The following is a 27,846-nucleotide window of genomic DNA, read 5'->3' as shown; positions in this document are numbered from 1 at the left end:
AGAGAAGAGTCATATTTCATACCCGTTTTATGACAGAAATAGGCAACAATAAAAGGAACAAAAAAAAGAATAGATATCCAACACTGAAGCCAGAGCAGAGACTCTGCAGTTACCACAGCTCACCACTAGAGGGTAGTAAGTAGCATATGGCCAAATAACATGGAGTAATATTTCACACCCGTTTTATGATAATAATAATAATAATAATAATAATAATAATAATAATAATAATAATAATAATAATAATAATAATAATAATAATAATAATAATAATAATAATAATAATAATAATAATAATAATAATAATAATAATAATAATAATAATAATAAGGAGAGAGAGAGAGAGAGTGTTAGAGGGGGTTGCCTGGCCCGATACTGATATCAACCGAAAACTATTTTGACATGTTAATTTCACTGGATGCATCAACAAGGCATTCTCACTTTCGCTCTCTCTCTTTCCTTCTCTCTCCCTTATTTATTGTAATTTTCCTTGTATACTATTGCTACTGTAAGTTTGTATTTTATTTACTTGTATGCATGTACACACATAACCTTGTTTTTGTTGCAGCCCCCCCCCCCCCCCCCCCTTCCCTCAAAAGGCTTCTGCTCTTAGGTCTCAGGCTGCTTTTGTATTTAATAATTTGTTCTTACTTGGCTGCCTGGGTAAATAAAGGTTACATTTAGAAAGAAAAGAAAAGTAAGTCAAAAGAATCCCCCCCCCCATTTTAATGTCAATACAGGCCGATAATAACGAACATCTCTAATACATTCCCTAAATAAAATATAGGCTTCACGAATTTCCCGCCAACCAACACACATTTCAAAACATGAGTGCGCACACCCCTCCCTGACATAGAGCGACACGAGCGAGCGAGCGAGAAAAAGTTATTAAAATGTGTTCGTTTCAATCCTGAGCTGCCGGCTGCCGCGAGCGACAGTGAACTGAGCAGCGATGTCGTCACCCCTCAGATATCAGAGTCCCGCCCCTGAACACTTTTTATTGGTCGAGAATCGCAGGCTGCTTTGCCCCCGCGTGCTTCCAGCCCAGGTAACACACACACACAGACACACTCGGACACGCGCTGCGTCATATCAGGACAGTGTCGTGCGCGATTTCGTCTCCAATTCGCTCGCTCTTTCTTTCTCACGTCACAAACACACTCGCGTCTCGCGCACACACACACACAAATTAAACAGTATGAAATATAATAATTGCCCATGACGTTTGGAGGGGCACAGTGCGCCATCTGGGGGGGCATGGCCCGCGAATGCCCCCCCCATGGCACCGACACTGGGTATGAATTATATTTGAAATTAGATACGATGGTGTCATGTTCTACCATATCTTCATCAATTCTGCTGCTGCTCCCTCATCCCAGTCAACACTTATCCCTGGATAGAGGTCCTGAGTGAACGTGGTTCTAACTGTATGGAGGTGGGTCACGGTGTCAGAGACAACACTGTAGAAGGACAGAGTACCTGCCTTGTGATCCAGGTACACTCCTATCCTGGAGGACTGAGGGCCTGAGACTCTAGTCTGAACACTATTGTGTCTGAACACGTACTCTCCTCCACTGATGCAGCTCAAACACCAGGACTTGTTATTGTTTCCAAAGCCTGACTCATCACCTGTTCTTTTGATGTCTTTGTAACAGACTGCTGTCTCAACCCAGTCGCCGCTCCACTCTACTTCCCAGTAACAGCGTGCAGACTGACCCTCTCTGCACAACACCTGATAACAGTCAGTGAATCTCTCAGGATGGTCAGTGTAGTCCTGGTCGTCTCCTCTATAAGTCACCGTCCTGTTCTCCTCTGACAGGAACAGCCACTTGCCCACTGTGTCCAGGTCCAGGGAGAGGGGACAGGCGTCTGGGAGAAAAATACAGGACATCAAATCAGAGCAAATTAACCCTTTCACCGCCGCACTACCAAACGGTTAACCCTCTCACTGCGACAATACACAGAAGGTTAACCCTTTCACTGCCACACAACAGCCGGTTAACCCTTTCACTGCCACGCTACAGAAGGTTAACCCTTTACTATCACACTACCAAACGGTTAACCCTCTCACTGCGACAATACACCGAAGGTTAACCCTTTCACTGCCACTGTTATGGTTTGTAACCGACCCCAATCGCACAACACAAGACAGGTATGATGGTTTGCCAAGAAACAGATATTTATTGAAACACAGGGAAAAACAGGGAAAAGGGCACTGTCCCTTTAAGGGAGAATCACAAATGCAGGAATATAATATGAGGGGAAGGAAGGGTGCCTTTAAGAGGCGGGCAGGAAAAAGGGAACACTATGGGAAGGTAAGGGAACGCCTAAGGGAAGGTTAAGGGAACGCCTTGGGACAGAGGAACTAGAGACTAGGTAAACAAGGGACAAGGAGAACTACGGAGAGAGGACTAGGGACTAGGAGAGCTAGGGATAGAGGACTAGGGACTAGGAGAACTAGGGAGAGAGGACTAGGGACTAGGAGAGCTAGGGATAGAGGACTAGGGACTAGGAGAACTAGGGAGAGAGGACTAGGGACTAGGAGAGCTAGGGATAGAGGACTAGGGACTAGGAGAACTAGGGATAGAGGACTAGGGACTAGGGGACTGAGGCCCGCGGAGGCGGGCTGGGGAACAGGGAGGAACTGGGAGGACTGGTGGAAATCATCTGGGCCGCTCTGCAGGACAGAGGAGATAGTTAATGCACAAAGGGAAAAAACAGAGCAGGTGCAGAACAGTCCAAATAACAAAGTGAACAAAGTAATAATATCTTCGTGTGACAAACACACAGGGGGAGATGTAAAGTCCAAAAATACTATTCTAAGTGAGAACCAAAAACAGAGGCAATACGCTGGGAGATGAAATGTCCAAACTAACTAACAGAGGCAATACGCTGGGAGATGAAATGTCCAAACTAACTAACAGAGGCAATACGCTGGGAGATGAAATGTCCAAACTAACTAACAGAGGCAATACGCTGGGAGATGAAATGTCCAAACTAACTAACAGAGGCAATACGCTGGGAGAGTGACATCACAATCAAAACTCACCCAGCGTATGCGTAATGGTACAGGAACAGCAGCGGCGGGGTGCCGGCTGTCCGAGCCGAGGACAGAGTGGTGCTGGAACAGGCGGCGGTGGCGAGGGTATCGTCACCGGGTAGCCGACTGTCGGAGCCGAGGAACAGAGTGGTGCGCCACTGCTTGAGTGCGCACCGGAACCGAGAGACGCGTCGGGGTGCGTCTGCGAGGAGGAGTGTGCCAAGCACGAAGGTCTAGAAGATGCGCGTTGCGCGCTGGTCTGGAGAGCGTGCCAAGCTCGAGGGTTCTTGGAAGATGCGCGTTGCGCGCTGGTCTGGAGAGCGTGCCAAGCTCGAGCGTCCTTGGAAGATGCGCGTTGCGCGCTGGTCTGGAGAGCGTGCCAAGCTCGAGGGTTCTTGGAAGATGCGCGTTGCGCGCTGGTCTGGAGAGCGTGCCAAGCTCGAGCGTCCTTGGAAGATGCGCGTTGCGCGCTGGTCTGGAGAGCGTGCCAAGCTCGAGGGTTCTTGGAAGATGCGCGTTGCGCGCTGGTCTGGAGAGCGTGCCAAGCTCGAGCGTCCTTGGAAGATGCGCGTTGCGCGCTGAGGACTGGAGAGCGTCTGCGCTGGTCTGGATGTGCGTCAGGACGAACAGCTGCGCGGGGGTCTGCAGTGGAACGCTGGGGTGCCTCCCGTGGAAGTACAGGGAGCGCAGACCAGTCTCCCCCACAGGCAACGGCGACAGCTGGCGAAGGCTGGAGCAAACATCTCGACGCCGGAGAATGGAACAGCATAGGCAGACAGAGGATCTCCCGAAAGAGTCTAGATGTTTAGAGAATATGACTCGGCAAGTATACAACACGACCCCACGCCAAAACGAGGGGAAGCGCCCTGGTATTTAAAGCCCACAGGGGGACTAATTAGCCTGCCACCACAGGTGCGAGAGATAATAGAATATCGAACAGGTGTGGCCACTAAGGGTAAGGAACGAGAGGGTGGGGGCTAGAGAGAGTGAGTGGGAAGGGAAAAATAAACAGTATAGAAGGGAAATAAACAGTATAGGCTTAAAGAAACAGAGAAAAGGTAGTGAGCAGCGGGCAAAACCTCACAGCCACACAACAGAAGATATTGTATATTTATAATTCTGTATGGGTTTGATATTGTGTATATATCGATTATATCACTACTCCTACAAAAGGTTTTGATTTGATTTGATTTGATTTTTATTTGTCTCGAACATAGAAACATAAATCAAGTTTAAAAAACAAAAAGGTAAATAGTCAAAGACTATTTCCATACAATAAGTGTTCGAGAAGGAACAGGGGGAAGTAAAACAACTTATCAAGCCCTGCCCCTTCCTTACAATATTTTACATTATAATTTAATAAAAATAAAATAACAAATAATACAAAATAAAATAAAAGTACAGTTTTTTATATATCCAAATGAAAAAAAATAATAGGGTCACATTACTGCTCAAGCTCCTCTCTCTTATTTGTGTCCATAAGTGCTTGTTTATAGCTACCTTTAAAGGGGAACTATTTTACTATTTCTTTCACAATTTTGGGCACTTTTACACAATTCCTGTGAGTTTATGGAACACCTCTGTAATTTCTTTATTTTTTTTAATTCATTGTTTTGTATTTCTAATCAAGTCCTCAAAAACAGCATTTTTCTTAAGCCGTTTTGAGCCTCTGGGCTCCAACCACTGTGTGGAGAGTGAGAGTCTCAGCAGCTGAGTCTCTCTGAACTGTGTGGAGAGTGAGAGTCTCAGCAGCTGAGTCTCTCTGAACTGTGTGGAGAGTGAGAGTCTCAGCTGAGTCTCTCTGAACTGTGTAGAGAGTGAGAGTCTCAGCAGAGTCTCTGAACTGTGTGGAGAGTGAGAGTCTCAGCTGAGTCTCTCTGAACTGTGTGGCGAGTGAGAGTCTCAGCTGAGTCTCTCTGAACTGTGTGGAGAGTGTGAGTCTCAGCTGAGTCTCTGAACTGTGTGGAGAGTGAGAGTCTCAGCAGAGTCTCTCTGAACTGTGTGGAGAGTGAGAGTCTCAGCAGAGTCTCTCTGAACTGTGTGGAGAGTGTGAGTCTCAGCAGAGTCTCTCTGAACTGTGTGGAGAGTGAGAGTCTCAGCTGAGTCTCTCTGAACTGTGTAGAGAGTGAGAGTCTCAGCTGAGTCTCTGAACTGTGTGGAGAGTGAGAGTCTCAGCTAAGTCTATCTGAACTGTGTGGAGAGTGTGAGTCTCAGCTGAGTCTCTGAACTGTGTGGAGAGTGAGAGTCTCAGCTGAGTCTCTCTGAACTGTGTGGAGAGTGAGAGTCTCAGAAGAGTCTCTGAACTGTGTGGAGAGTGAGAGTCTCAGCAGCTGAGTCTCTGAACTGTGTGGAGAGTGAGAGTCTCAGCAGCTGAGTCTCTCTGAACTGTGTGGAGAGTGAGAGTCTCAGCAGCAGAGTCTCTCTGAACTGTGTGGAGAGTGAGAGTCTCAGCTGAGTCTCTCTGAACTGTGTGGAGAGTGAGAGTCTCAGCAGCAGTCTCTCTGAACTGTGTGGAGAGTGAGAGTCTCAGCTGAGTCTCTGAACTGTGTGGAGAGTGAGAGTCTCAGCAGAGTCTCTGAACTGTGTGGAGAGTGAGAGTCTCAGCAGCTGAGTCTCTCTGAACTGTGTGGAGAGTGAGAGTCTCAGCAGCTGAGTCTCTCTGAACTGTGTGGAGAGTGAGAGTCTCAGCAGCAGAGTCTCTCTGAACTGTGTGGAGAGTGAGAGTCTCAGCTGAGTCTCTGAACTGTGTGGAGAGTGAGAGTCTCAGCAGCTGAGTCTCTCTGAACTGTGTGGAGAGTGAGAGTCACAGCAGCAGAGTCTCTCTGAACTGTGTGGAGAGTGAGAGTCTCAGCAGCTGAGTCTCTCTGAACTGTGTGGAGAGTGAGAGTCTCAGCAGCTGAGTCTCTCTGAGCTGTGTGGAGAGTGAGAGTCTCAGCAGAGTCTCTGAACTGTGTGGAGAGTGAGAGTCTCAGCAGAGTCTCTCTGAATTGTGTGGAGAGTGTGAGTCTCAGCAGAGTCTCTCTGAACTGTGTGGAGAGTGAGAGTCTCAGCTGAGTCTCTCTGAACTGTGTGGAGAGTGTGAGTCAGCTGAGTGTCTGAACTGTGTGGAGAGTGAGAGTCTCAGCTGAGTCTCTCTGAACTGTGTGGAGAGTGAGAGTCTCAGCAGCTGAGTCTCTCTGAACTGTGTGGAGAGTGAGAGTCTCAGCAGCAGAGTCTCTCTGAACTGTGTGGAGAGTGAGAGTCTCAGCTGAGTCTCTGAACTGTGTAGAGAGTGTGAGTCTCAGCAGCTGAGTCTCTCTGAACTGTGTGGAGAGTGAGAGTCTCAGCAGCTGAGTCTCTCTGAACTGTGTGGAGAGTGAGAGTCTCAGCAGCAGAGTCTCTATGAACTGTGTGGAGAGTGAGAGTCTCAGCTGAGTCTCTGAACTGTGTGGAGAGTGAGAGTCACAGAAGCAGAGTCTCTCTGAACTGTGCGGAGAGTGAGAGTCTCAGCAGCTGAGTCTCTCTGAACTGTGTTGAGAGTGAGAGTCTCAGCAGCTGAGTCTCTCTGAACTGTGTGGAGAATGAGAGTCTCAGCAGAGTCTCTGAACTGTGTGGAGAGTGAGAGTCTCAGCAGAGTCTCTCTGAACTGTGTGGAGAGTGAGAGTCTCAGCTGAGTCTCTCTGAACTGTGTGGAGAGTGAGAGTCTCAGCTGAGTCTCTGAACTGTGTGGAGAGTGAGAGTCTCAGCTGAGTCTCTCTGAACTGTGTGGAGAGTGAGAGTCTCAGCTGAGTCTCTCTGAACTGTGTGGAGAGTGAGAGTCTCAGTAGAGTCTCTCTGAACTGTGTGGAGAGTGAGAGTCTCAGCAGAGTCTCTCTGAACTGTGTAGAGAGTGAGAGTCTCAGCAGAGTCTCTGAACTGTGTGGAGAGTGAGAGTCTCAGCAGAGTCTCTCTGAACTGTGTGGAGAGTGAGAGTCTCAGCAGAGTCTCTCTGAACTGTGTGGAGAGTGAGAGACTCAGCAGCTGAGTCTCTCTGAACTGTGTGGAGAGTGAGAGTCTCAGCAGAGTCTCTGAACTGTGTGGAGAGTGAGAGTCTCAGCAGAGTCTCTCTGAACTGTGTGGAGAGTGAGAGTCTCAGCAGAGTCTCTCTGAACTGTGTGGAGAGTGAGAGTCTCAGCAGCTGAGTCTCTGAACTGTGTGGAGAGTGAGAGTCTCAGCTGAGTCTCTCTGAACTGTGTGGAGAGTGAGAGTCTCAGCAGCTGAGTCTCTCTGAACTGTGTGGAGAGTGAGAGTCTCAGCTGAGTCTCTCTGAACTGTGTGGAGAGTGTGAGTCTCAGCAGAGTCTCTCTGAACTGTGTGGAGAGTGAGAGTCTCAGCAGAGTCTCTCTGAACTGTGTGGAGAGTGAGAGTCTCAGCAGAGTCTCTGAACTGTGTGGAGAGTGAGAGTCTCAGCTGAGTCTCTCTGAACTGTGTGGAGAGTGAGAGTCTCAGCAGAGTCTCTGAACTGTGTCGAGAGTGAGAGTCTCAGCAGCAGAGTCTCTCTGAACTGTGTGGAGAGTGTGAGTCTCAGCTGAGTCTCTGAACTGTGTGGAGAGTGAGAGTCTCAGCTGAGTCTCTCTGAACTGTGTGGAGAGTGAGAGTCTCAGCTGAGTCTCTGAACTGTGTGGAGAGTGAGAGTCTCAGCAGCTGAGTCTCTGAACTGTGTGGAGAGTGAAGGCGCTCCCATAGTCCAGCAGACTGTACACAGAGCAGACTCTGCGGACGTCCGCGCGGACTCTTTGAGCCTTCATAGTCGAGCGGACCTCCGTGGACCAATTTCCTAGATGTCACGCGCCAGTTTACACAATTGTCCCCACGCTGTTCAACTTCTGTCATGTCGTCGTCATCCGATGTCAAAATAAAGAGTATGTTATCTCCGTTTCCAATATTTCGATAATAAAACGGACAGTTTTACGCACTTGAATAACAGGTATATAGGCAGCGAGATGCAATGTACTGTATAGGCTTGAGGTGGACAGCGCGCGTGGTGCTGAAAAGACACGCATTGCATGAAATAAAAGCACCAGTTTTATTTCAAAATATTGGAAACGGAGATAACATTATATGTTATCTCCGTTTCCAATATTTCGAAATAAAACTGGCAATTTTACACACTTCATTTAGAAAAGCCATTCAAACATCTCTCTTGGCACGGAGCGAGTGTTCAGAGTAAAATGCAGATCGGCGTCACATTAAATGCAGTTCGATGTCAACCAAAACGCTGAGCAGCGTTTTGTGTGACACCAAGTCAGCGGCGCAGACGTCCGCGCGTCAGAAAATTGGAGCTTCGCACCTGTGGGTCTGCTGTCCGCTGAGATCAAAGCTCAAGAGTCCGCGCGGACGTCCGCGGAGTCTGCTCTGTGTACAGTCTGCTGGACTATGGGAGCGCCTTGAGAGTCTCAGCTGAGTCTCTGAACTGTGTGGAGAGTGAGAGTCTCAGCTGAGTCTCTGAACTGTGTGGAGAGTGAGAGTCTCAGCTGAGTCTCTGAACTGTGTGGAGAGTGAGAGTCTCAGCTGAGTCTCTGAACTGTGTGGAGAGTGAGAGTCTCAGCTGAGTCTCTGAACTGTGTGGAGAGTGAGAGTCTCAGCTGAGTCTCTCTGAACTGTGTGGAGAGTGAGAGTCTCAGCAGCTGAGTCTCTGAACTGTGTGGAGAGTGAGAGTCTCAGCTGAGTCTCTGAACTGTGTGGAGAGTGAGAGTCTCAGCAGCAGAGTCTCTCTGAACTGTGTGGAGAGTGAGAGTCTCAGCAGAGTCTCTCTGAACTGTGTGGAGAGTGAGAGTCTCAGCAGAGTCTCTCTGAACTGTGTGGAGAGTGAGAGTCTCAGCAGAGTCTCTGAACTGTGTGGAGAGTGAGAGTCTCAGCAGAGTCTCTCTGAACTGTGTGGAGAGTGAGAGTCTCAGCAGCAGAGTCTCTCTGAACTGTGTGGAGAGTGAGAGTCTCAGCAGAGTCTCTCTGAACTGTGTGGAGAGTGAGAGTCTCAGCAGAGTCTCTCTGAACTGTGTGGAGAGTGAGAGTCTCAGCAGAGTCTCTCTGAACTGTGTGGAGAGTGAGAGTCTCAGCTGAGTCTCTCTGAACTGTGTGGAGAGTGTGAGTCTCAGCAGCTGAGTCTCTCTGAACTGTGTGGAGAGTGAGAGTCTCAGCAGAGTCTCTCTGAACTGTGTGGAGTGTGTGAGTCTCAGCTGAGTCTCTCTGAACTGTGTGGAGAGTGAGAGTCTCAGCAGCTGAGTCTCTCTGAACTGTGTGGAGAGTGAGAGTGTCAGCTGAGTCTCTCTGAACTGTGTGGAGAGTGAGAGTCTCAGCAGAGTCTCTGAACTGTGTGGAGAGTGAGAGTCTCAGCAGCTGAGTCTCTCTGAACTGTGTGGAGAGTGAGAGTCTCAGCTGAGTCTCTGAACTGTGTGGAGAGTGAGAGTCTCAGCTGAGTCTTTCTGAACTGTGTGGAGAGTGAGAGTCTCAGCAGCAGAGTCTCTCTGAACTGTGTGGAGAGTGAGAGTCTCAGCAGAGTCTCTGAACTGTGTGGAGAGTGAGAGTCTCAGCTGAGTCTCTCTGAACTGTGTGGAGAGTGAGAGTCTCAGCAGCAGAGTCTCTCTGAACTGTGTGGATAGTGAGAGTCTCAGCAGCTGAGTCTCTCTGAACTGTGTGGAGAGTGAGAGTCTCAGCAGAGTCTCTGAACTGTGTGGAGAGTGAGAGTCTCAGCTGAGTCTCTCTGAACTGTGTGGAGAGTGAGAGTCTCAGCAGCTGAGTCTCTCTGAACTGTGTGGAGAGTGAGAGTATCAGCAGAGTCTCTCTGAACTGTGTGGAGAGTGAGAGTCTCAGCAGAGTCTCTCTGAACTGTGTGGAGAGTGAGAGTCTCAGCAGAGTCTCTCTGAACTGTGTGGAGAGTGTGAGTCTCAGCTGAGTCTCTCTGAACTGTGTGGAGAGTGAGAGTCTCAGCTGAGTCTCTGAACTGTGTGGAGAGTGTGAGTCTCAGCTGAGTCTCTGAACTGTGTGGAGAGTGAGAGTCTCAGCTGAGTCTCTGAACTGTGTGGAGAGTGAGAGTCTCAGCAGAGTCTCTGAACTGTGTGGAGAGTGAGAGTCTCAGCTGAGTCTCTGAACTGTGTGGAGAGTGAGAGTCTCAGCAGAGTCTCTCTGAACTGTGTGGAGAGTGAGAGTCTCAGCAGAGTCTCTGAACTGTGTGGAGAGTGAGAGTCTCAGCAGAGTCTCTGAACTGTGTGGAGAGTGAGAGTCTCAGCAGAGTCTCTCTGAACTGTGTGGAGAGTGAGAGTCTCAGCAGAGTCTCTCTGAACTGTGTGGAGAGTGAGAGTCTCAGCAGCTGAGTCTCTCTGAACTGTGTGGAGAGTGAGAGTCTCAGCAGAGTCTCTGAACTGTGTGGAGAGTGAGAGTCTCAGCAGAGTCTCTCTGAACTGTGTGGAGAGTGAGAGTCTCAGCAGAGTCTCTCTGAACTGTGTGGAGAGTGAGAGTCTCAGCAGCTGAGTCTCTGAACTGTGTGGAGAGTGAGAGTCTCAGCTGAGTCTCTCTGAACTGTGTGGAGAGTGAGAGTCTCAGCAGCTGAGTCTCTCTGAACTGTGTGGAGAGTGAGAGTCTCAGCTGAGTCTCTCTGAACTGTGTGGAGAGTGTGAGTCTCAGCAGAGTCTCTCTGAACTGTGTGGAGAGTGAGAGTCTCAGCAGAGTCTCTCTGAACTGTGTGGAGAGTGAGAGTCTCAGCAGAGTCTCTGAACTGTGTGGAGAGTGTGAGTCTCAGCAGCTGAGTCTCTCTGAACTGTGTGGAGAGTGAGAGTCTCAGCAGAGTCTCTGAACTGTGTGGAGAGTGAGAGTCTCAGCAGCTGAGTCTCTCTGAACTGTGTGGAGAGTGAGAGTCTCAGCAGCTGAGTCTCTCTGAACTGTGTGGAGAGTGAGAGTCTCAGCAGAGTCTCTCTGAACTGTGTGGAGAGTGTGAGTCTCAGCTGAGTCTCTGAACTGTGTGGAGAGTGAGAGTCTCAGCTGAGTCTCTCTGAACTGTGTGGAGAGTGAGAGTCTCAGCAGAGTCTCTGAACTGTGTGGAGAGTGAGAGTCTCAGCAGCAGAGTCTCTCTGAACTGTGTGGAGAGTGAGAGTCTCAGCTGAGTCTCTGAACTGTGTGGAGAGTGAGAGTCTCAGCAGAGTCTCTGAACTGTGTGGAGAGTGAGAGTCTCAGCAGCTGAGTCTCTGAACTGTGTGGAGAGTGAGAGTCTCAGCAGCTGAGTCTCTGAACTGTGTGGAGAGTGAAGGCGCTCCCATAGTCCAGCAGACTGTACACAGAGCAGACTCCGCGGACGTCCGCGCGGACTCTTTGAGCCTTCATAGTCGAGCGGACCTCCGTGGACCAATTTCCTAGATGTCACGCGCCAGTTTACACAATTGTCCCCACGCTGTTCAACTTCTGTCATGTCGTCGTCATCCGATGTCAAAATAAAGAGTATGTTATCTCCGTTTCCAATATTTCGATAATAAAACGGACAGTTTTACGCACTTGAATAACAGGTATATAGGCAGCGAGATGCAATGTACTGTATAGGCTTGAGGTGGACAGCGCGCGTGGTGCTGAAAAGACACGCATTGCATGAAATAAAAGCACCAGTTTTATTTCAAAATATTGGAAACGGAGATAACATTATATGTTATCTCCGTTTCCAATATTTCGAAATAAAACTGGCAATTTTACACACTTCATTTAGAAAAGCCATTCAAACATCTCTCTTGGCACGGAGCGAGTGTTCAGAGTAAAATGCAGATCGGCGTCACATTAAATGCAGTTCGATGTCAACCAAAACGCTGAGCAGCGTTTTGTGTGACACCAAGTCAGCGGCGCGGACGTCCGCGCGTCAGAAAATTGGAGCTTCGCACCTGTGGGTCTGCTGTCCGCTGAGATCAAAGCTCAAGAGTCCGCGCGGACGTCCGCGGAATCTGCTCTGTGTACAGTCTGCTGGACTATGGGAGCGCCTTGAGAGTCTCAGCTGAGTCTCTGAACTGTGTGGAGAGTGAGAGTCTCAGCAGCTGAGTCTCTCTGAACTGTGTGGAGAGTGAGAGTCTCAGCTGAGTCTCTGAACTGTGTGGAGAGTGAGAGTCTCAGCTGAGTCTCTGAACTGTGTGGAGAGTGAGAGTCTCAGCTGAGTCTCTGAACTGTGTGGAGAGTGAGAGTCTCAGCTGAGTCTCTGAACTGTGTGGAGAGTGAGAGTCTCAGCTGAGTCTCTCTGAACTGTGTGGAGAGTGAGAGTCTCAGCAGCTGAGTCTCTGAACTGTGTGGAGAGTGAGAGTCTCAGCTGAGTCTCTGAACTGTGTGGAGAGTGAGAGTCTCAGCAGCTGAGTCTCTCTGAACTGTGTGGAGAGTGAGAGTCTCAGCTGAGTCTCTGAACTGTGTGGAGAGTGAGAGTCTCAGCAGCTGAGTCTCTCTGACATCACAAATCAGCACATGTTCAGATGACTCAGTTCAGTGAGGGTGAATATTGTGAGGAGAATTGGAAAATGCGCCAATATGAGAATTAGAGACATAGATCATATTAATATAAGTCCACATAGCTAGGAAACAATGCTAAACACTGAAAATCAAATCAAATCAAATCAAATTTATTTATAGGGCCCGACAACACACGTTAATGTCCCCATGGGCCGTACAGATCTTCTTTAAACAAGTCAAGAAGAAAACATAACAATAAGTCAAGAACAGAACAAGAACACCATAAGGTGCAAACATTTTTAGATGGATGCAAATAAATGAAAGAATGCAAGCACTCCCAGACATACCCCACGCGAAGGTAAGGAAAAACTCACTAAAACCTAACAATAGGGAAAAAAAAGCTCCACAGGCAGTGTGGAGGAGAGAAACCTTAAGGCGCTCCCATAGTCCAGCAGACTGTACACAGAGCAGACTCCGCGGATGTCCGCGCGGATGTCCGCGCAGACTCTTGAGCTTTGATCTCAGCGGACAGCAGACCCACAGGTGCAACGCTCCTATTTTCTGAGGCGCGGACATCCGCGCCGCTGACTTGGTGTCACACAAAACGCTGCTCGGCGTTTTGGTTGACATCGATCTGCATTTAATGTGACGCCGCGCGAGCGATTGGTGGCGCGAGGAGAGAGATGAGCCCGTGAAGCACGCTCTCTCTCTCTCTCTCTCTCTCTCTCTCTCTCTCTGTCTCTCTCTCTCTCCCTCTCCCTCTCTCTCTCTCCCGCTGATAATGTTCCCTCTGATCTGCCAGTACAGTAGAACAGACAGAATTGTGGGAAATGTAGTAAAACTGGAGCGAGAAATGTAGGAAATAGACCGCGGACGTCCGCTGATATCTGCTGGACTATGAAAGCTCAAAGAGCCGCGCGGACATCCACGGAGTCTGCTCTGTGTACAGTCTGCTGGACTATGGGAGCGCCTTTAGAAGGGCCATTCAAGGGGGGATCTCCCTTCTTAGATGTTGGTGATAGTAGTGTTGCAGACGGACAGTTGGTAAGCATGCACTCATGTGTGTAGTGGAACACAGATGAGTGCATGCAATAGCAACTGTACATTTTGAAAAATTAAAGATAGAGCTAATAGCGATAGCAACTGAACATTTTGAAAGATTAAAGATAGAGCTGATAGCAATCTATTTGAGGCACAGGGGCGGCGCAAAGAGGGCCATTTATAAGATAGTTCCCCTTTAAATGTATTGATATTTTTGCTTAATTTTATATTCGCATCCAGACCATTCCAGAGTGATACCCCACAAACTGCAATGCACATACTTTTAAGAGTTGTACGTACCGTAGGTTGCTTTAAAGCTAATGTCCCTCTAAAATTATAAACACTCTCTAGCCGTGAAAATTTTTTGAATGTTGCTTGGTAATTTGTTTTTTATTGCCAGAAACATAATTTGTGCAGATTTGAATTTTATTAAGTCCATGAATTTTAATGTTTGACTGCTTACAAACAGACTATTTGTGTGATCTAAATATCTACCGTGATGTACTATCCGTATGGCTCTTTTTTGCGGTGTGCATATCTTTTGTAAGTTGCTTTTATAAGTATTTCCCCAGATTTCAACACAATATGATAGATATGGTACAATGAGTGTGCAATATAATGTATATAGTTTTCTGATTCAGGATATATCTTGCCCAGTATACCAATACTTCTCGCTAACTTTGAACACAAATATTTTATATGGGGTTTCCAGCAGAGTTTGTGGTCTATTAAGACCCCTAGAAACTTGTTTGTATCTCCTCTCTCAATTTTCACTGGCTTTTTTTTTTATGTGGTTATCTTTTCTTAGCACACCCATTTGTGTCAGGCTAGAACATTCTGCAGGCGTTGGATAGAACACTGCAGGCGTTGGATAGAACACTGCAGGCGTTGGATAGAACACTGCAGGCGTTGGATAGAACATTCTGCAGGCGTTGGATAGAACACTGCAGGTGTTGGATAGAACATTCTGCAGGCGTTGGATAGAACACTGCAGGCGTTGGATAGAACACTGCAGGCGTTGGATAGAACATTCTGCAGGCGTTGGATAGAACACTGCAGGCATTGGATAGAATATTATAGACGTATATTTACCCGTCAGTAGTGTGATAGTAAAGGGTTAACCTTCTGTAATGTGGCAGTGAAAGGGTTAAACACACAACCTCTATTATGTCAGAGTCTGTCCGTCAGCCGACACACGACAACACAAGTGATGGAAAGAGGTCATGGTGGAACTCACTTTTTAGGAGGTCCTCTCTCGTCATGGACTCTGGTGGAAGTAGAACAGCCACTGGAGAAACTAGAGACACAACATATCAGTCACAGCATATTATGAATGAATGATTTTATTTCTGTCTTCTTTTACAAAGCATATAGAACATTTAAAAAACGAAAAGTAAAAATGACCGAAAAGGTGTAGGCTGAAGGCAAGGCTTATAATTGCCTATCCCCTTTTTACATTACATTATTTACACACTGAAGAGTTTATCGCTTGGACGTCAGCCCCCCCCTGTCCACCCGGGCTGGGTGATGCCCCAGGGATTGCTCAGCAGACGGCTGATGGACCCTGCGACTCGGCTATAGACGCCTCCCCAACGGCGCTTGCTGATGAGGCGACCTCTGGCCGCAGGGCCCAGGCGGACCCCGTTCCTGCGGGTATCTCCCTGGGCGCACCGCTCCCGGTGCCGCAGTCGCTGCCCCAGCCCACTCGGCCGGGCCGCGTGAGGAGGCCGCCTACACGCGACGAGCCCGAGTCCGGCAGTTGGATACGGGACTGAGACTGTTAATCTATTCCGGTTCATAGCTTTCCGGTCTGGGGGGGATGAAGAGTTTATCGCCGGCCACTAGGGGGCAGCGTCTCATTAGTATTGCCGACCGGCTTTGTTTTGTTTTGTAGTATTGCCGAGCGGCCATTTTGTTTCACTTAATGTGAGTCTGTTTATATCACTATTGAGTGTTTATGTACATTATATAGCGATATATATATATATATATATATATATATATATATATATATATATATATATATGCATTATGATAGTGTTGTCATGTCATGCATTTATGTTGGTACTTTGTCAGCTTATTTCGCTGTCCTTTGTTCTGTTTCAGGGTGTCGTCATCCTTGTCATTAAATACTAAAACTGACATCAAGGAGTGCATTTCTTCACACAAAAAAATATATACAAAAAATAAACATAATTTAGTACATCATTTGCAAAAAAAAAGTCTACAAAGTTTCATGTACAAATCGTATGCACATTTATTTTTTATAATTTTTTCACGATTTGAATACAGTTATGTTATAATAAAATATAATTAGGATAATAATAAGGTTTTATATTTATGTATCACCTTATATTTGAATAATTTCTTAAATGTATGTAGCGAACTACACATTTTTACTTCTTTGTCAAAGTTATTCCATAGTGTTGCCCCTTTAACATGCAGATGTACATCGACTTTTTATATTCGTCCTTGCCTTTGCGATATCGAATACACAAGTTCCCCTAAGTCTATACTGGCTCTCTCTAGTTTGGAACAACTCCTGAATGCAACTTGGAAGTAAGTGCTTATGTGCTTTGTACATTTGGTTAATGTTTGTTTTATGTGTTTCCCCATACCTCCACACAGTACGTTATGTATGGAACTATGAGCGAACAGTACAATAAATAGAGTTGTCAACATGGATGAAACAATAGAGCTCATCACTTATTTCTGATTTGCTCCTTGAGCTGTTCCAGAGGTCCTGACGAGTGGGTTCACAGGGAGGCTTATTCTGGGTTTATATTGTGATGTCACTTGTCTTTATTTATTTGTATTTGTATGCATCTATCTCTCACTCTTTAGTTCTGTTATCTGTTGCTATTTGATTGGATTGATTAATTGGTTGAATCATTCATTCATCCATCCATTGATTGCAATTTCTATTAGAGTGTCATTAAACATGTAATTAAATTCACACAAACAAAACATTCTGCTACCTCCCCCCCAAGCTTTACAAAGTGCCTTTCCTAAAACATACTTTCATGATCCATCTAAACAAAATAAATGAGAAGAAATAGATAACATCTTACTGAAATAATGGGCCTCATACCATGAAGCGATATAAGAACAGATTTAGTTCTTAACTAGCATTTCCTCTTACTTTGTTCTTACCTGGGATTCAGCAAAGTTCTCTTATTGTTGTTTTTTTCTCAGGCAAGAACAAATGATAAGAGTGGTCGAGAGCACTTACCGAAATAAGAAACTCTTACCCAAAAATAAAATAAAAAAGCCCCCAATTGCCCCCAAATACGACTTTAAAAATACAGAACTTTTCAATAATAATAATTATTATTATTATAACTTATTGCGTGCGTTCTATCTGAAATGGATTATATATTGCTGTTAGAACAGTTATGCTCTGGCCGCCCAGGCCATTGATTGATTGAAGATTTTATTAACAGATTGCAGAATGGGTACAATACAGTAGGGCTCAATACACACAATTGTTAACACAATCGCGGCCACTGGGATGAGTCTAATAAATCTCTAGAGGACCAGCAAATGTAAACAGACGTGGGGCTGTTTGTAGAGCTAAATCTATACTTTATACTAGTATTGCTATCTGTCCATTATCATTGTCAATTGAGACCATAAACCGTCCCTTTAAAATGGCTTAAAGAAAAAAAAGTGTCATCAATACGTTCTCATTTTATAGTGCCGTGAATATAAGCGTTATACGGGATTTCGGCTAGGATATTTCCTGGAAGGCGAGATACAGGCCGCTAAGCTACTACCGTTATATCCAATGGCATTTCCGTTATACATATGCTACAGAAATAACTCAAACTGCATATGATCGGCACGATCCTCAAGCATGTATGCATGAAAGGGGGGGGGCGGGGGACGTCGTTTCTGATTATTGATTACCAATAACAGCGTTAGCCTCATTAGCCTCATTCATTGATCGGATGGATGGCTATCAAAACAATGCCCGATCGGGATGTACTTTACGTGAAAAAGATCTTACCGTAGGCCGGTGGGATCCCCCCGAGCATTTCCCCGATAACGATCGCCATCTGGTAGATCGATATGATCATTGGCTGATGATAAATCCCCTTATTGCATAGTGAAATCTGCGATCCAAAACGTAATCCAAGCTACAGGCTGCACATCCAGAATCGAGCTAAATAGAAACTCCATTGAAAGTAAAAAAAGTCCACCGTTCAGCCACAGGGCACACTCCATTATCGCGACAGCGCCCCTAAGAGGATCTGGCCGGTAATGCACGTTGGTGAATTCAAAGAGTAGGGTAAATCTGCAGTGCCGCTCGGCGACCTTGAATAGGTTATTAAAATGGAATAAAAGCCAAAACAACTTGCCACGGATATATCCGCCCTTCTGTCCACAACGGGTGGAATCGAAACACGGAGATCTCCGTGCTTGGGCGGGATTGTGTTAAGGGGATGCAGACCAGAGAAAGACTTTCTTGTTTATCAGGGTCCCCCATTTTCAATTCATATTGACATTTATGACATACACAACATACAGATATACAGATATATATCATGACATTTATGACATGACATACAGATATGCAGTACTGTATACATAGCATAGAACGCATATTTAGAGATCGTCTATATCAGTGGTTCCCAAACTTCTGTTTTATGCGGACCACTAGATTGTTATCAAGAACATTTGCGGACCACCTCGTATGCAAACAGTAAAACATAAATAAATAAACAACTGACTTAAATCCAGTAATACACAAGACCCTCTTCTTGGACCAAGTAAGGTTTCATCGATAATCCAATGTACAGTTACCCCCACCCCGCCGACCCCACCCACCCACCCACCTCCAATGTACAGTTCCCGCCCCCCATACCACCTACCCAACCCCCCCCCCACCTCCTCCAATGTACAGTTTCTTCGTCAAATGTATATACTCTTCTTTTTTTTTTTACTCTTTTTGTATCACAAACAGTACTGTATTTGTAAATCTGGTGTGTCATAAATGTATAGATGTAGCAGTACTGTCTATCTGTATGTCATGTATGTCATATATGTTATGATGAATTGAAAATGGGGGACCCTGATGTAAACAAGACGAAGGTCTTTCTCTGGTCTGCATCCCCTTAACAATTGTGTGTATTGAGCTGTACTGTATTGTACCCATTCTGCAATCTGTTAATACAATTTTCAATCAATCAAGACCAGCGTTGTGGGCACTGCATTCCGTTGTCAGAATGGATTTGAGAGAGATGTGTCAGTCATCAGGCTATATATGCAGAGATATTCAGACTCTAGATATATTTGCAGAGCCAGATGAGATGAGGCAACCTGTGCGATTGGCTCTTGTCATTCAGTATTGACAAAGCCTACAGTACTTTGCTGGAACGATTCTTTTTGCACGCACTGTATACAGTACGTGTGTATGCGCGCACTTCGGGAGGTGGCCAGAAGCGCGCAACTAGCAAACTACTATTATATTAATACAGTCTATTCCACTATATAGCTATAGGTGCTGTATGATGACAATACATTTGATTCCTATCAAATTTTGATCCAGCGCTTGAATACGGCCGGGGGATCCGCTCATATACAATGCAGACCCACGGCTCTCGTATTATAATGAGCCCGTGAGGCGTGTCTCTGTATGCAAATGACTTGTGCGAGAATGCGCATCCAGTTTAGAATGAGTGGGATTCACTATTAAAAAAACCTGGGTAAGAACAGATTTGGACTTTAAGAACGGCTTGATGAATGTGGCGGTGGCTTTTCTTATTGTTCTCTTAACAGACAGGTAAGCAAGAATATAAGAAAAATAATAAGAGAGTATTGTTGAATGAGGCCCATTGTTTATGTTACAAAGGGTCAGATTAAACCGAATATATATATTTATTGCCTGAGATCCCATGTATACTATTTGTATATCGTTTGATATCCCTTGTATATTCTTTGTACAATATGCACGGAATATCCCTTTAGTCTAGCAGGACAGACCATAATATTCATTCCCCTATTGGAAGCGATCCCATGGCGCCAGGTACCGAGTAAAGCCTTGCCCACTCGAGCTGACTTGAAAGGTACCGACGAGATATGTCTGAACATGCCCGCTTTTCGCCCACGGCTACGAGACCAAGAGGCGACAGAAATGAGATATTTGTCCACCGTGGATATAAATATGGCGCAAGAATACTGAACCCCCCTTGCAGTTCCTCTTCAGTTAGCCTTCAGTTCAGTCTGGTTCAGTTACTAAGTAAAGCCTTACCCACTACGCAACGTGCGGTATAACAGGGCTCGCATGCCCCAAGATAGAGCCTCGGGTTATCCTAAATACGTCTGTTTGTCGTATCGTTCTCTATATATTAGTAAACCTTCATTACGAGTCAAAGACCACGTGAAGTGGGTAATTGTGTGTCTATAATAGAGCACTTATTGCCGCGTGCTAATAGTACAGTAACGTCAAGTTCAGCCGTGCACTACCGCACCGGAGAGGATATCTACACCGGAGCAGCAGCACCACGGAGGACTTACACCCCACCGGCAGTGCCACTCTCCGGGCAAGGATTATTCTTCTTCATTGCTTGGACCAAGCTGCTGGAACAGAGAACCGCCTACCCCACTGCTACTGTGGGATTTACACCTGCCCGTGAGACCATCACTCAAGCCTGTCTCTGTCGTAACAGAGGCTCGACGGCTCTCATCTGCGCGGAGCGCACCCTGAGATTACCACTGCCTATCCCCGCTGCTCCAGAGGTGACATCGCCCCTTTGAACCCTGGACTTGCATAGAGCTTTGGCCCCCTCTGCTGGCTTACAACCGGTAGTACACCCTTTCCCAGAAGATCCCTAGATTACTTAATATGCACTATTGATTTACCTGCACATTCTATTTGCCTTATAAGCGCATCTAAAGTGACCAAGTGATGTAACCTAATATCCCCTTTATGTAATAAATATTGTAAACTAGTATTCTGTGTGGAAAACCTGTTATTGTGCGAGTGTCGTCATCTAGAATACCTTTGTACGGTGTTGGCCAGCAATGTACAAGTCGGTAGTGATTCAATGATATCAGTACTTGATTAATACAGTCAGGGAATTGTACCCCTCAGTTACAATTGGTCCTTCGAGCCGGATAATAATTAGCGTAATATTAATATAATATTAATATGGAATTGGCCGATGACGAACACTCCACAAACGGTTCTCCTAAGCTAGATCGCCCGCAGCGCAGACGACAGCCACCTCCCTACCTAGAGGCATACTCTGTCAGTCCAATACCTAGCTTTAAAGGGAAGTTAAACGCGGAAAAAGTAGAAAGTAAAATTATGTCTGACCTTAACAACCAGGTTACCCCGACCACAGAGGCCCTAGTGGGTGCTAATGTAACTGACCAAGCTCACGGTGGGGACCAGGAGGGAACTGACACGACTTTACCCCCAGACAATACCGAAGAAATAGTCCCCGCTCAGCCCCGGGAGGAAGACAACCCCAAAGAGACGCGCACCCAGGAGACGGATCTCCTCGGTACGCAACAGGAGAATGGATCCCCAACCAGTACTGCCGGGAGCCGATCGCCCCGAACGGCGTCTTCCCCCAGCGAAGCGGACAAGATGCTGGCGCAAGCACTCATCGCCACCCTGGCAGCCTCCACCGAACGCGATCGACTTCAAGCGCAACAGACGTGCGAGCGCGAACATTATGCAGGCGAGCGAGAGCGCTTCCAGGCGCAACAAAGGAGCGAGGACGACCAAATAAGACTGGAGACCAGACGCCTCCAGACAGAAGAGAACATCGAGAGAAGCCGCGCCGACGCCGCCCATGCCAGCGCCAATGCCCAGCGCGACGTCGAGAGAAGCCGCGCCGACGCCGCAAATGCACAGCTCCACGCCGCCCATGTCAGCGCCAATGCCCAGCGCGACGTCGCCAACGCACAGCGCGACGCTGCCCAGGCCAGTGCCAACGCGCAGCGCGACATCGCCAATGCCCAGCGCGAAGCAGCGCGCGACGCAGCCCATGCCCGGCGCGAGGAAGAGCGCGACCGGCTGCAGGCGGAGCTGATGGACAAACTGGTTGCCATGGCGACACCCCCTCACTCCGCACGGAGCTCCCAGAGGTCGTCAAGACATGGGTCTAGGACACATTCCCCTACCCGACGAAGCGACCCGGGACCCCGCCTACAGGAGGATCCTGTCCACGTCTCCGAACCCCGCCTACCGGAAGAGCCTGTCCACGTCTCTGAACCCCCTCCCCAGCCGGTCCATACGAGACCCAGCAACCGGGTAACGGAACCGAACCACGCCGAGAGACTGAACAGAAGACTCCAGGTCCTAGCAGAGGAAGAGGAGGAGGAAGAGGAGGGGTGTCAAGCCGACCAGCAGCAACGTGCTCTGGCCCAGGAGGCCCAGTACAGCCCCGACCCGCAGCGACGTACTCAGGACCAGGAGGTCCAGTACAGCCCAGAAGTCAGCCCCGAGGCCCTGCGCTACAAACCCCCGACTCAACTCACGGGTGAGTTTGACGCACCGCCAGCCCCGAGGAACAGCACCTGGGTACCCGACCTTCGGTACCCACCAAGTACCAGCCCAAGACGACACGCCAGAGGAGACTCGCCTAGGAGGCCTCTCCCCCAACGCTCACCGATGTATCAGTCACCCACAGCGTCATACATTGCCACGCCGTCAATCCCAGACTTCGTCTATGAGAATCGAGCACAGTACACGGAGCTCCGGATGTGCCTAGAGACAATGATGGTGGATGTCGCTGATGAACGCCACAAGTATGCAATATTACTGAAGCACCTGAAAGTACCGCGAGCGCACAATATAGCGCTGGCCTACTCCTCCTCTTCGACACCATACACAGCGGCCCTTGCAGCGCTGGACCAGAGATATGGACGTATATGGGATTACGTGATAGAAGAGATAAGGCATATTGACCGCCTACCCCCAGCCACAGACAATCGAGCACTGGACGACCTGTCCATCAGAGTGCAGTCCCTGGTAGGGATGCTGGGAGCGCAGAGGGAAAAGGGTAGGCATGAACTATACGCCAACTCAAATGTAGAGAGGATCTTGGAGAAGCTACCGCCCGCCCGACAGGAGCGCTTTAGGCGGCAGAGAGACCACCGAGACCCTAATGGCCCCGAACCGAACCTCCTCGATCTAGCCGACTTCCTGGCGAGAGAAGTCAGCAGCTTACGGCTAGATACATTCGGACGGAGCACCCCTGGCTCCAGAGAAGGACCCAGGAGAATAAATGATGGAAGAAGATCGGTGACTGTCATGCACCAATCAGAGTCAGTACCGCAGCACTCCAACCACAACACCCCCTCGACGAAAGAGGACCAGTGGAAGATTGAGTGCCAGTACTGTGCGGGAGAACATCGGCTCCATCAGTGCGAAGATTTCAAGAAGCTGACCACGGATGATGTGAGCCAGTGGGTCAAGGACCACCGCCGCTGCTTCCGCTGCGCGCGCAGCCACCTAGCAGCTGAGTGCCACCTGAAGAAAAAGTGCAGCAGGTGCGGTGGCACCCACCTGGAGGTCCTGCACGACATCAACAAGCGTCACCCCGGACAACAGAGTGGGCCCGTCGCGGTCATGTACCACGCCGAGGCGGTGGCACCAGAACCAAAGTCCCACCAGACCGCTCCCTACTGTACCTACTGCGACGGCGGACACTGGCTGGCACAGTGCGCCGAATATAAGACACTGAACCCCGTCCAAGTGAACCAGTGGCGCCAGGCGGCCCAGGCGGGCGCCGTTTACCGCGCAGCACGGTGCGGAGCCCACCAGAAGGTCCAAGACAACCAACTAGCAGGAGTGCTCCACATTGACCAGCACAGCGGGACCCCCCGTGTGCTCCTCAAAGTGGTCAGAGTGCTCCTGAGCCACGGGGACAAAGTCATGGACACTTACGCCGTCCTTGATGACGGGTCAGAGAAGACCCTTCTGCTCGCGTCCGCTGCGGCCCAGCTGGGACTGCGGGGGAGCGAGAACCAAATGACGATTCGGACAATAAGGAGAGATTTAAAGACGATAAAGGGCGAGAATGTCTCCTTCACTATCGCAGCAAGCGGGCAGCCAGAGCGACGGTACAAGATCACAAATGCTTTCACCAGCCAAGAAATAGGACTCTCGCAGTACACCTACCCTGTCACCAAGTTGATGGATAAATATGTGCACCTGCGCCAATTACCTATCCCGCTCATGGACGGCGCTACCCCGACCCTGTTGATAGGCTCCGACCATGCAGAACTCATAGTCCCGATAGACCGGGTCCATACAGGACCCAGAGGTTGTCCTGCAGCAGTCGAGACCCGCCTAGGATGGACATTGCAAGGCCCCCTCGCTAAATCTCTCAACCGAACCGCAGCCACTAGCTGCTTCCACTCCAGAGCAACAGAAGAAGACACCGGCCTCTCCCCCATACAGCAGAGGCTACTGACATTAAGCGAGAGGCCCGTGAGAGAACCGTGGGTACCAGAGGGAGTTCGGAACTCCACCCCCCTCAGCTGCGCTCCAGACGTAGCTGACCTTGAACCCAGCACCCCAAGCGACTCCTTGACGGGGCGGCCGGGACCGGCCCCTCCTCACACGGGGTACAGAGCAAACAAGAGAAACAGATGGAGGAGGAGAAAGCACAGCCAAGCCAAGATCAAAGCAGTCTCAGGCCCGCTTCCTCCTAAGCCCCCCTTCATCCCGTCCAGTCGTCATGACCATAGACCAGTCACCACCCCGAGCTGCGTGGCCGGCCGGCCGCGTAAGCAAAGTGACCACTGGCACCGACGGAAAGGTCAGAGTGGCAGAAGTGCTCGGCCAAGGGCGGATCTACAACCGACCCGTGGCGAGGCTGATCGAGTCGCCAAGGCTCCCCGACTCGCCTAATGACGACCATGACCCCTGACTTTGTGAACTGACCGACCCCTCACAGACATTGAGTGGTGGACAGTGCGGTTAATCTGTCCCTGCTTAGCTAATTAGGTGGGACTAATTAGGGGGCGGCTGTTACAAAGGGTCAGATTAAACCGAATATATATATTTATTGCCTGAGATCCCATGTATACTATTTGTATATCGTTTGATATCCCTTGTATATTCTTTGTACAATATGCACGGAATATCCCTTTAGTCTAGCAGGACAGACCATAATATTCATTCCCCTATTGGAAGCGATCCCATGGCGCCAGGTACCGAGTAAAGCCTTGCCCACTCGAGCTGACTTGAAAGGTACCGACGAGATATGTCTGAACATGCCCGCTTTTCGCCCACGGCTACGAGACCAAGAGGCGACAGAAATGAGATAGGCACTATTTGTCCACCGTGGATATAAATATGGCGCAAGAATACAGAACCCCCCTTGCAGTTCCTCTTCAGTTCGCCTTCAGTTCAGTCTGGTTCAGTTACTAAGTAAAGCCTTACCCACTACGCAACGTGCGGTATAACAGGGCTCACATGCCCCAAGATAGAGCCTCGGGTTATCCTAAATACGTCTGTTTGTCGTATCGTTCTCTATATATTAGTAAACCTTCATTACGAGTCAAAGACCACGTGAAGTGGGTAATTGTGTGTCTATAATAGAGCACTTATTGCCGCGTGCTAATAGTACAGTAACGTCAAGTTCAGCCGTGCACTACCGCACCGGAGAGGATATCTACACCGGAGCAGCAGCACCACGGAGGACTTACACCCCACCGGCAGTGCCACTCTCCGGGCAAGGATTATTCTTCTTCATTGCTTGGACCAAGCTGCTGGAACAGAGAACCGCCTACCCCACTGCTACTGTGGGATTTACACCTGCCCGTGAGACCATCACTCAAGCCTGTCTCTGTCGTAACAGAGGCTCGACGGCTCTCATCTGCGCGGAGCGCACCCTGAGATTACCACTGCCTATCCCCGCTGCTCCAGAGGTGACATCGCCCCTTTGAACCCTGGACTTGCATAGAGCTTTGGCCCCCTCTGCTGGCTTACAACCGGTAGTACACCCTTTCCCAGAAGATCCCTAGATTACTTAATATGCACTATTGATTTACCTGCACATTCTATTTGCCTTATAAGCGCATCTAAAGTGACCAAGTGATGTAACCTAATATCCCCTTTATGTAATAAATATTGTAAACTAGTATTCTGTGTGGAAAACCTGTTATTGTGCGAGTGTCGTCATCTAGAATACCTTTGTACGGTGTTGGCCAGCAATGTACAAGTCGGTAGTGATTCAATGATATCAGTACTTGATTAATACAGTCAGGGAATTGTACCCCTCAGTTACAGTTTATATGTTATCATAGAACCTGCTGGAGTGTAGCCTGCATTGACAGTCATGTTTTACGATATATTCATCACCTTCTGCTGATATCTTCATGTTTTACAACAGTGTATATATTCATCACCTTCTGCTGATATCTTCATGTTTTACAAGAGTCTATATATTCATCACCTTCTGCTGATATATTCATGTTTTACAACAGTGTATATATTCATCTCACCTTCTGCTGATATCTTCGGCCACGTATCCTTCAGGATGTTCATCAGTTCGTCTCTCAGCTCAGAAACAGCATCACTCACATTCCTGAAGTCACGTAGAGGATGGACAGCGATACTGGGTAAGTCTGGAGATACACTGGGACTGGAGAAGGACTGGAAACCCTGGATAGAGAGACATTATATTAAACAAAGAGAGACAGACACTGTAACAGTACTGTATATCTGTATGTCATGTACTGTATGTCATAAATGTCCTGATTAGATTAGATTAGATTTTTATATCTGTATGTTGTGTATGTCATAAATGTCATTATGAATTGGAAATGGGGGACCCCGATGTAAACAAGACAAAAGTCTTTCTCTGGTCTGCATCCCCTTAACAATTGTGTGTATTGAGTTGTACTGTACCCATTCTGCAATCTGTTAATTAAAGTTTTCAATCAATCAATCAATCAGACTCATTTGAAAATCACCTACAAGGGAGCTCCAGTAGCTCACCGCGTACCTCGAACGCTATTTCGGAGTCGGGGACAACCGTGCGCGTCACGGATCTGGGGTACACGAGTTCGACTCCTGGACTCGCCGTATTTTCTCAGAGTGTCTTTCCCCCCATCTATACCCCATTCAACCTGTTTCTGTCGGTCATACTTGACCAGAAAAAGCGATAAACGCGAAAAGAACCAGCTGACTGGTCAAAGTTTAAAAAAAAGAAAATCACCTACAGTAAAACTGTAGTATTTCTGTGTTTTCTTTGCTTCAGATGTACAAATGGCTGTAGAAATACTATAGTGAATCACTATAGAAATAACCATATACATAGTATTTCTTTGGTAAAACCACAGGAATACTAGTGTTTCACCGTACATTTCTATTGACTTTACTACTGAAAAAAGTACATGGGCAGTCACAGAAATGTAAACGTAGATATAGATGGTTTAAATATGAAAGGCATATTCAGTAGAAACAGTTAAGTCCTAATGCTATCTATACGACTGAATAGCTAGTGAACCGGAGTACAATGGATGTGGTTCAAAGACATGAAAGGCATATTCATCAGAAACGGTTACGGTCAGTCCTATGAATGAATGAATGACCTTTATTTATAGAGCACCCTTCACAGCACGAATGCACATGGTGCTTTACACTACAGCTTAATATAAAAACACAATAAAAACAAAATCAGAAATAAATGACAACAGACAAACAGCAGTTAAAAACAGTGAAACCAGATAGAAAAAGTAGAATAAAAGAATTTGGATAAAATCATGAGTCACTAATTAAAACAAATTAAAACAACACTATAGAACAGAAAAAGGCGCCTATGTGTGATTAAAAGCCTGCCTGAACAAATGTGTTTTTAGTTGTTTTTTAAAAGAGTTCTCAGAGGGGGCAGTTCGCAGGTCCAGGGGGAGAGCGTTCCAGAGCCTTGGTGCTGTCACCTCGAAGGCTCGATCACCCCTTGTTTTTAGCCTGGTCCTGGGGATCACTAGGAGGTGCTGATCGGCAGATCTGAGTGAGCGGGTGTTTGTGTAGGGATGGATGAGTTCCGTGATGTAGATAGGGGCCTGACCGTGAAGTGCTCTGAAAGTGAAAGTGAGGACTTTGAAGTGAATTCTATAGTGTACCGGGAGCCAGTGCAGGGATACCAAAATGGGAGTGATGTGACATGATTTTTTTGACCTTGTGAGTAGCCTGGCTGCAGCATTTTGGACCATTTGTAGTTTATCTGTGGATGATTTGGTGAGACAGGTGAAAAGTGAGTTGCAGTAGTCAAGCCTAGAGGAAATAAAAGCATGCACGGATAGTTCTAGTTCAGAGTGAGATATGATGGTGCGCAGTTTTGCAATGTTTCTGAGGTGAAAGAAGCAGGTGC

The 27,846-nt window shown here is 47.6% G+C and overlaps 1 protein-coding gene across 1 annotated transcript; it reads right to left on the bottom strand.

Annotated features, from left to right (window-relative positions):
* Positions 1 to 698: 698 nt before the first annotated feature.
* Positions 699 to 26,980, bottom strand: LOC311248358 (stonustoxin subunit alpha-like). Its single transcript, XM_084339253.1, has 3 exons — positions 25,976 to 26,980; positions 14,742 to 14,801; positions 699 to 1,869 (listed from the first exon to the last, which is right to left on the bottom strand). The coding sequence occupies exons 1-3, from the start codon at positions 26,016 to 26,018 to the stop codon at positions 1,337 to 1,339; spliced, it is 636 nt and encodes a 211-aa protein (XP_084195379.1). The 5' UTR covers positions 26,019 to 26,980; the 3' UTR covers positions 699 to 1,336.
* Between the last annotated feature and the right edge of the window lie 866 nt (positions 26,981 to 27,846).

Source organism: Notolepis coatsorum, assembly GCF_963971535.1.
Source record: "Notolepis coatsorum genome assembly, contig: SCAFFOLD_1255, whole genome shotgun sequence".
Classification (NCBI taxonomy): Eukaryota; Metazoa; Chordata; class Actinopteri; order Aulopiformes; family Paralepididae; genus Notolepis; species Notolepis coatsorum.
Note: the sequence above shows the minus strand (reverse complement) of the source record. Positions and strands in the feature narration are given on the sequence as shown.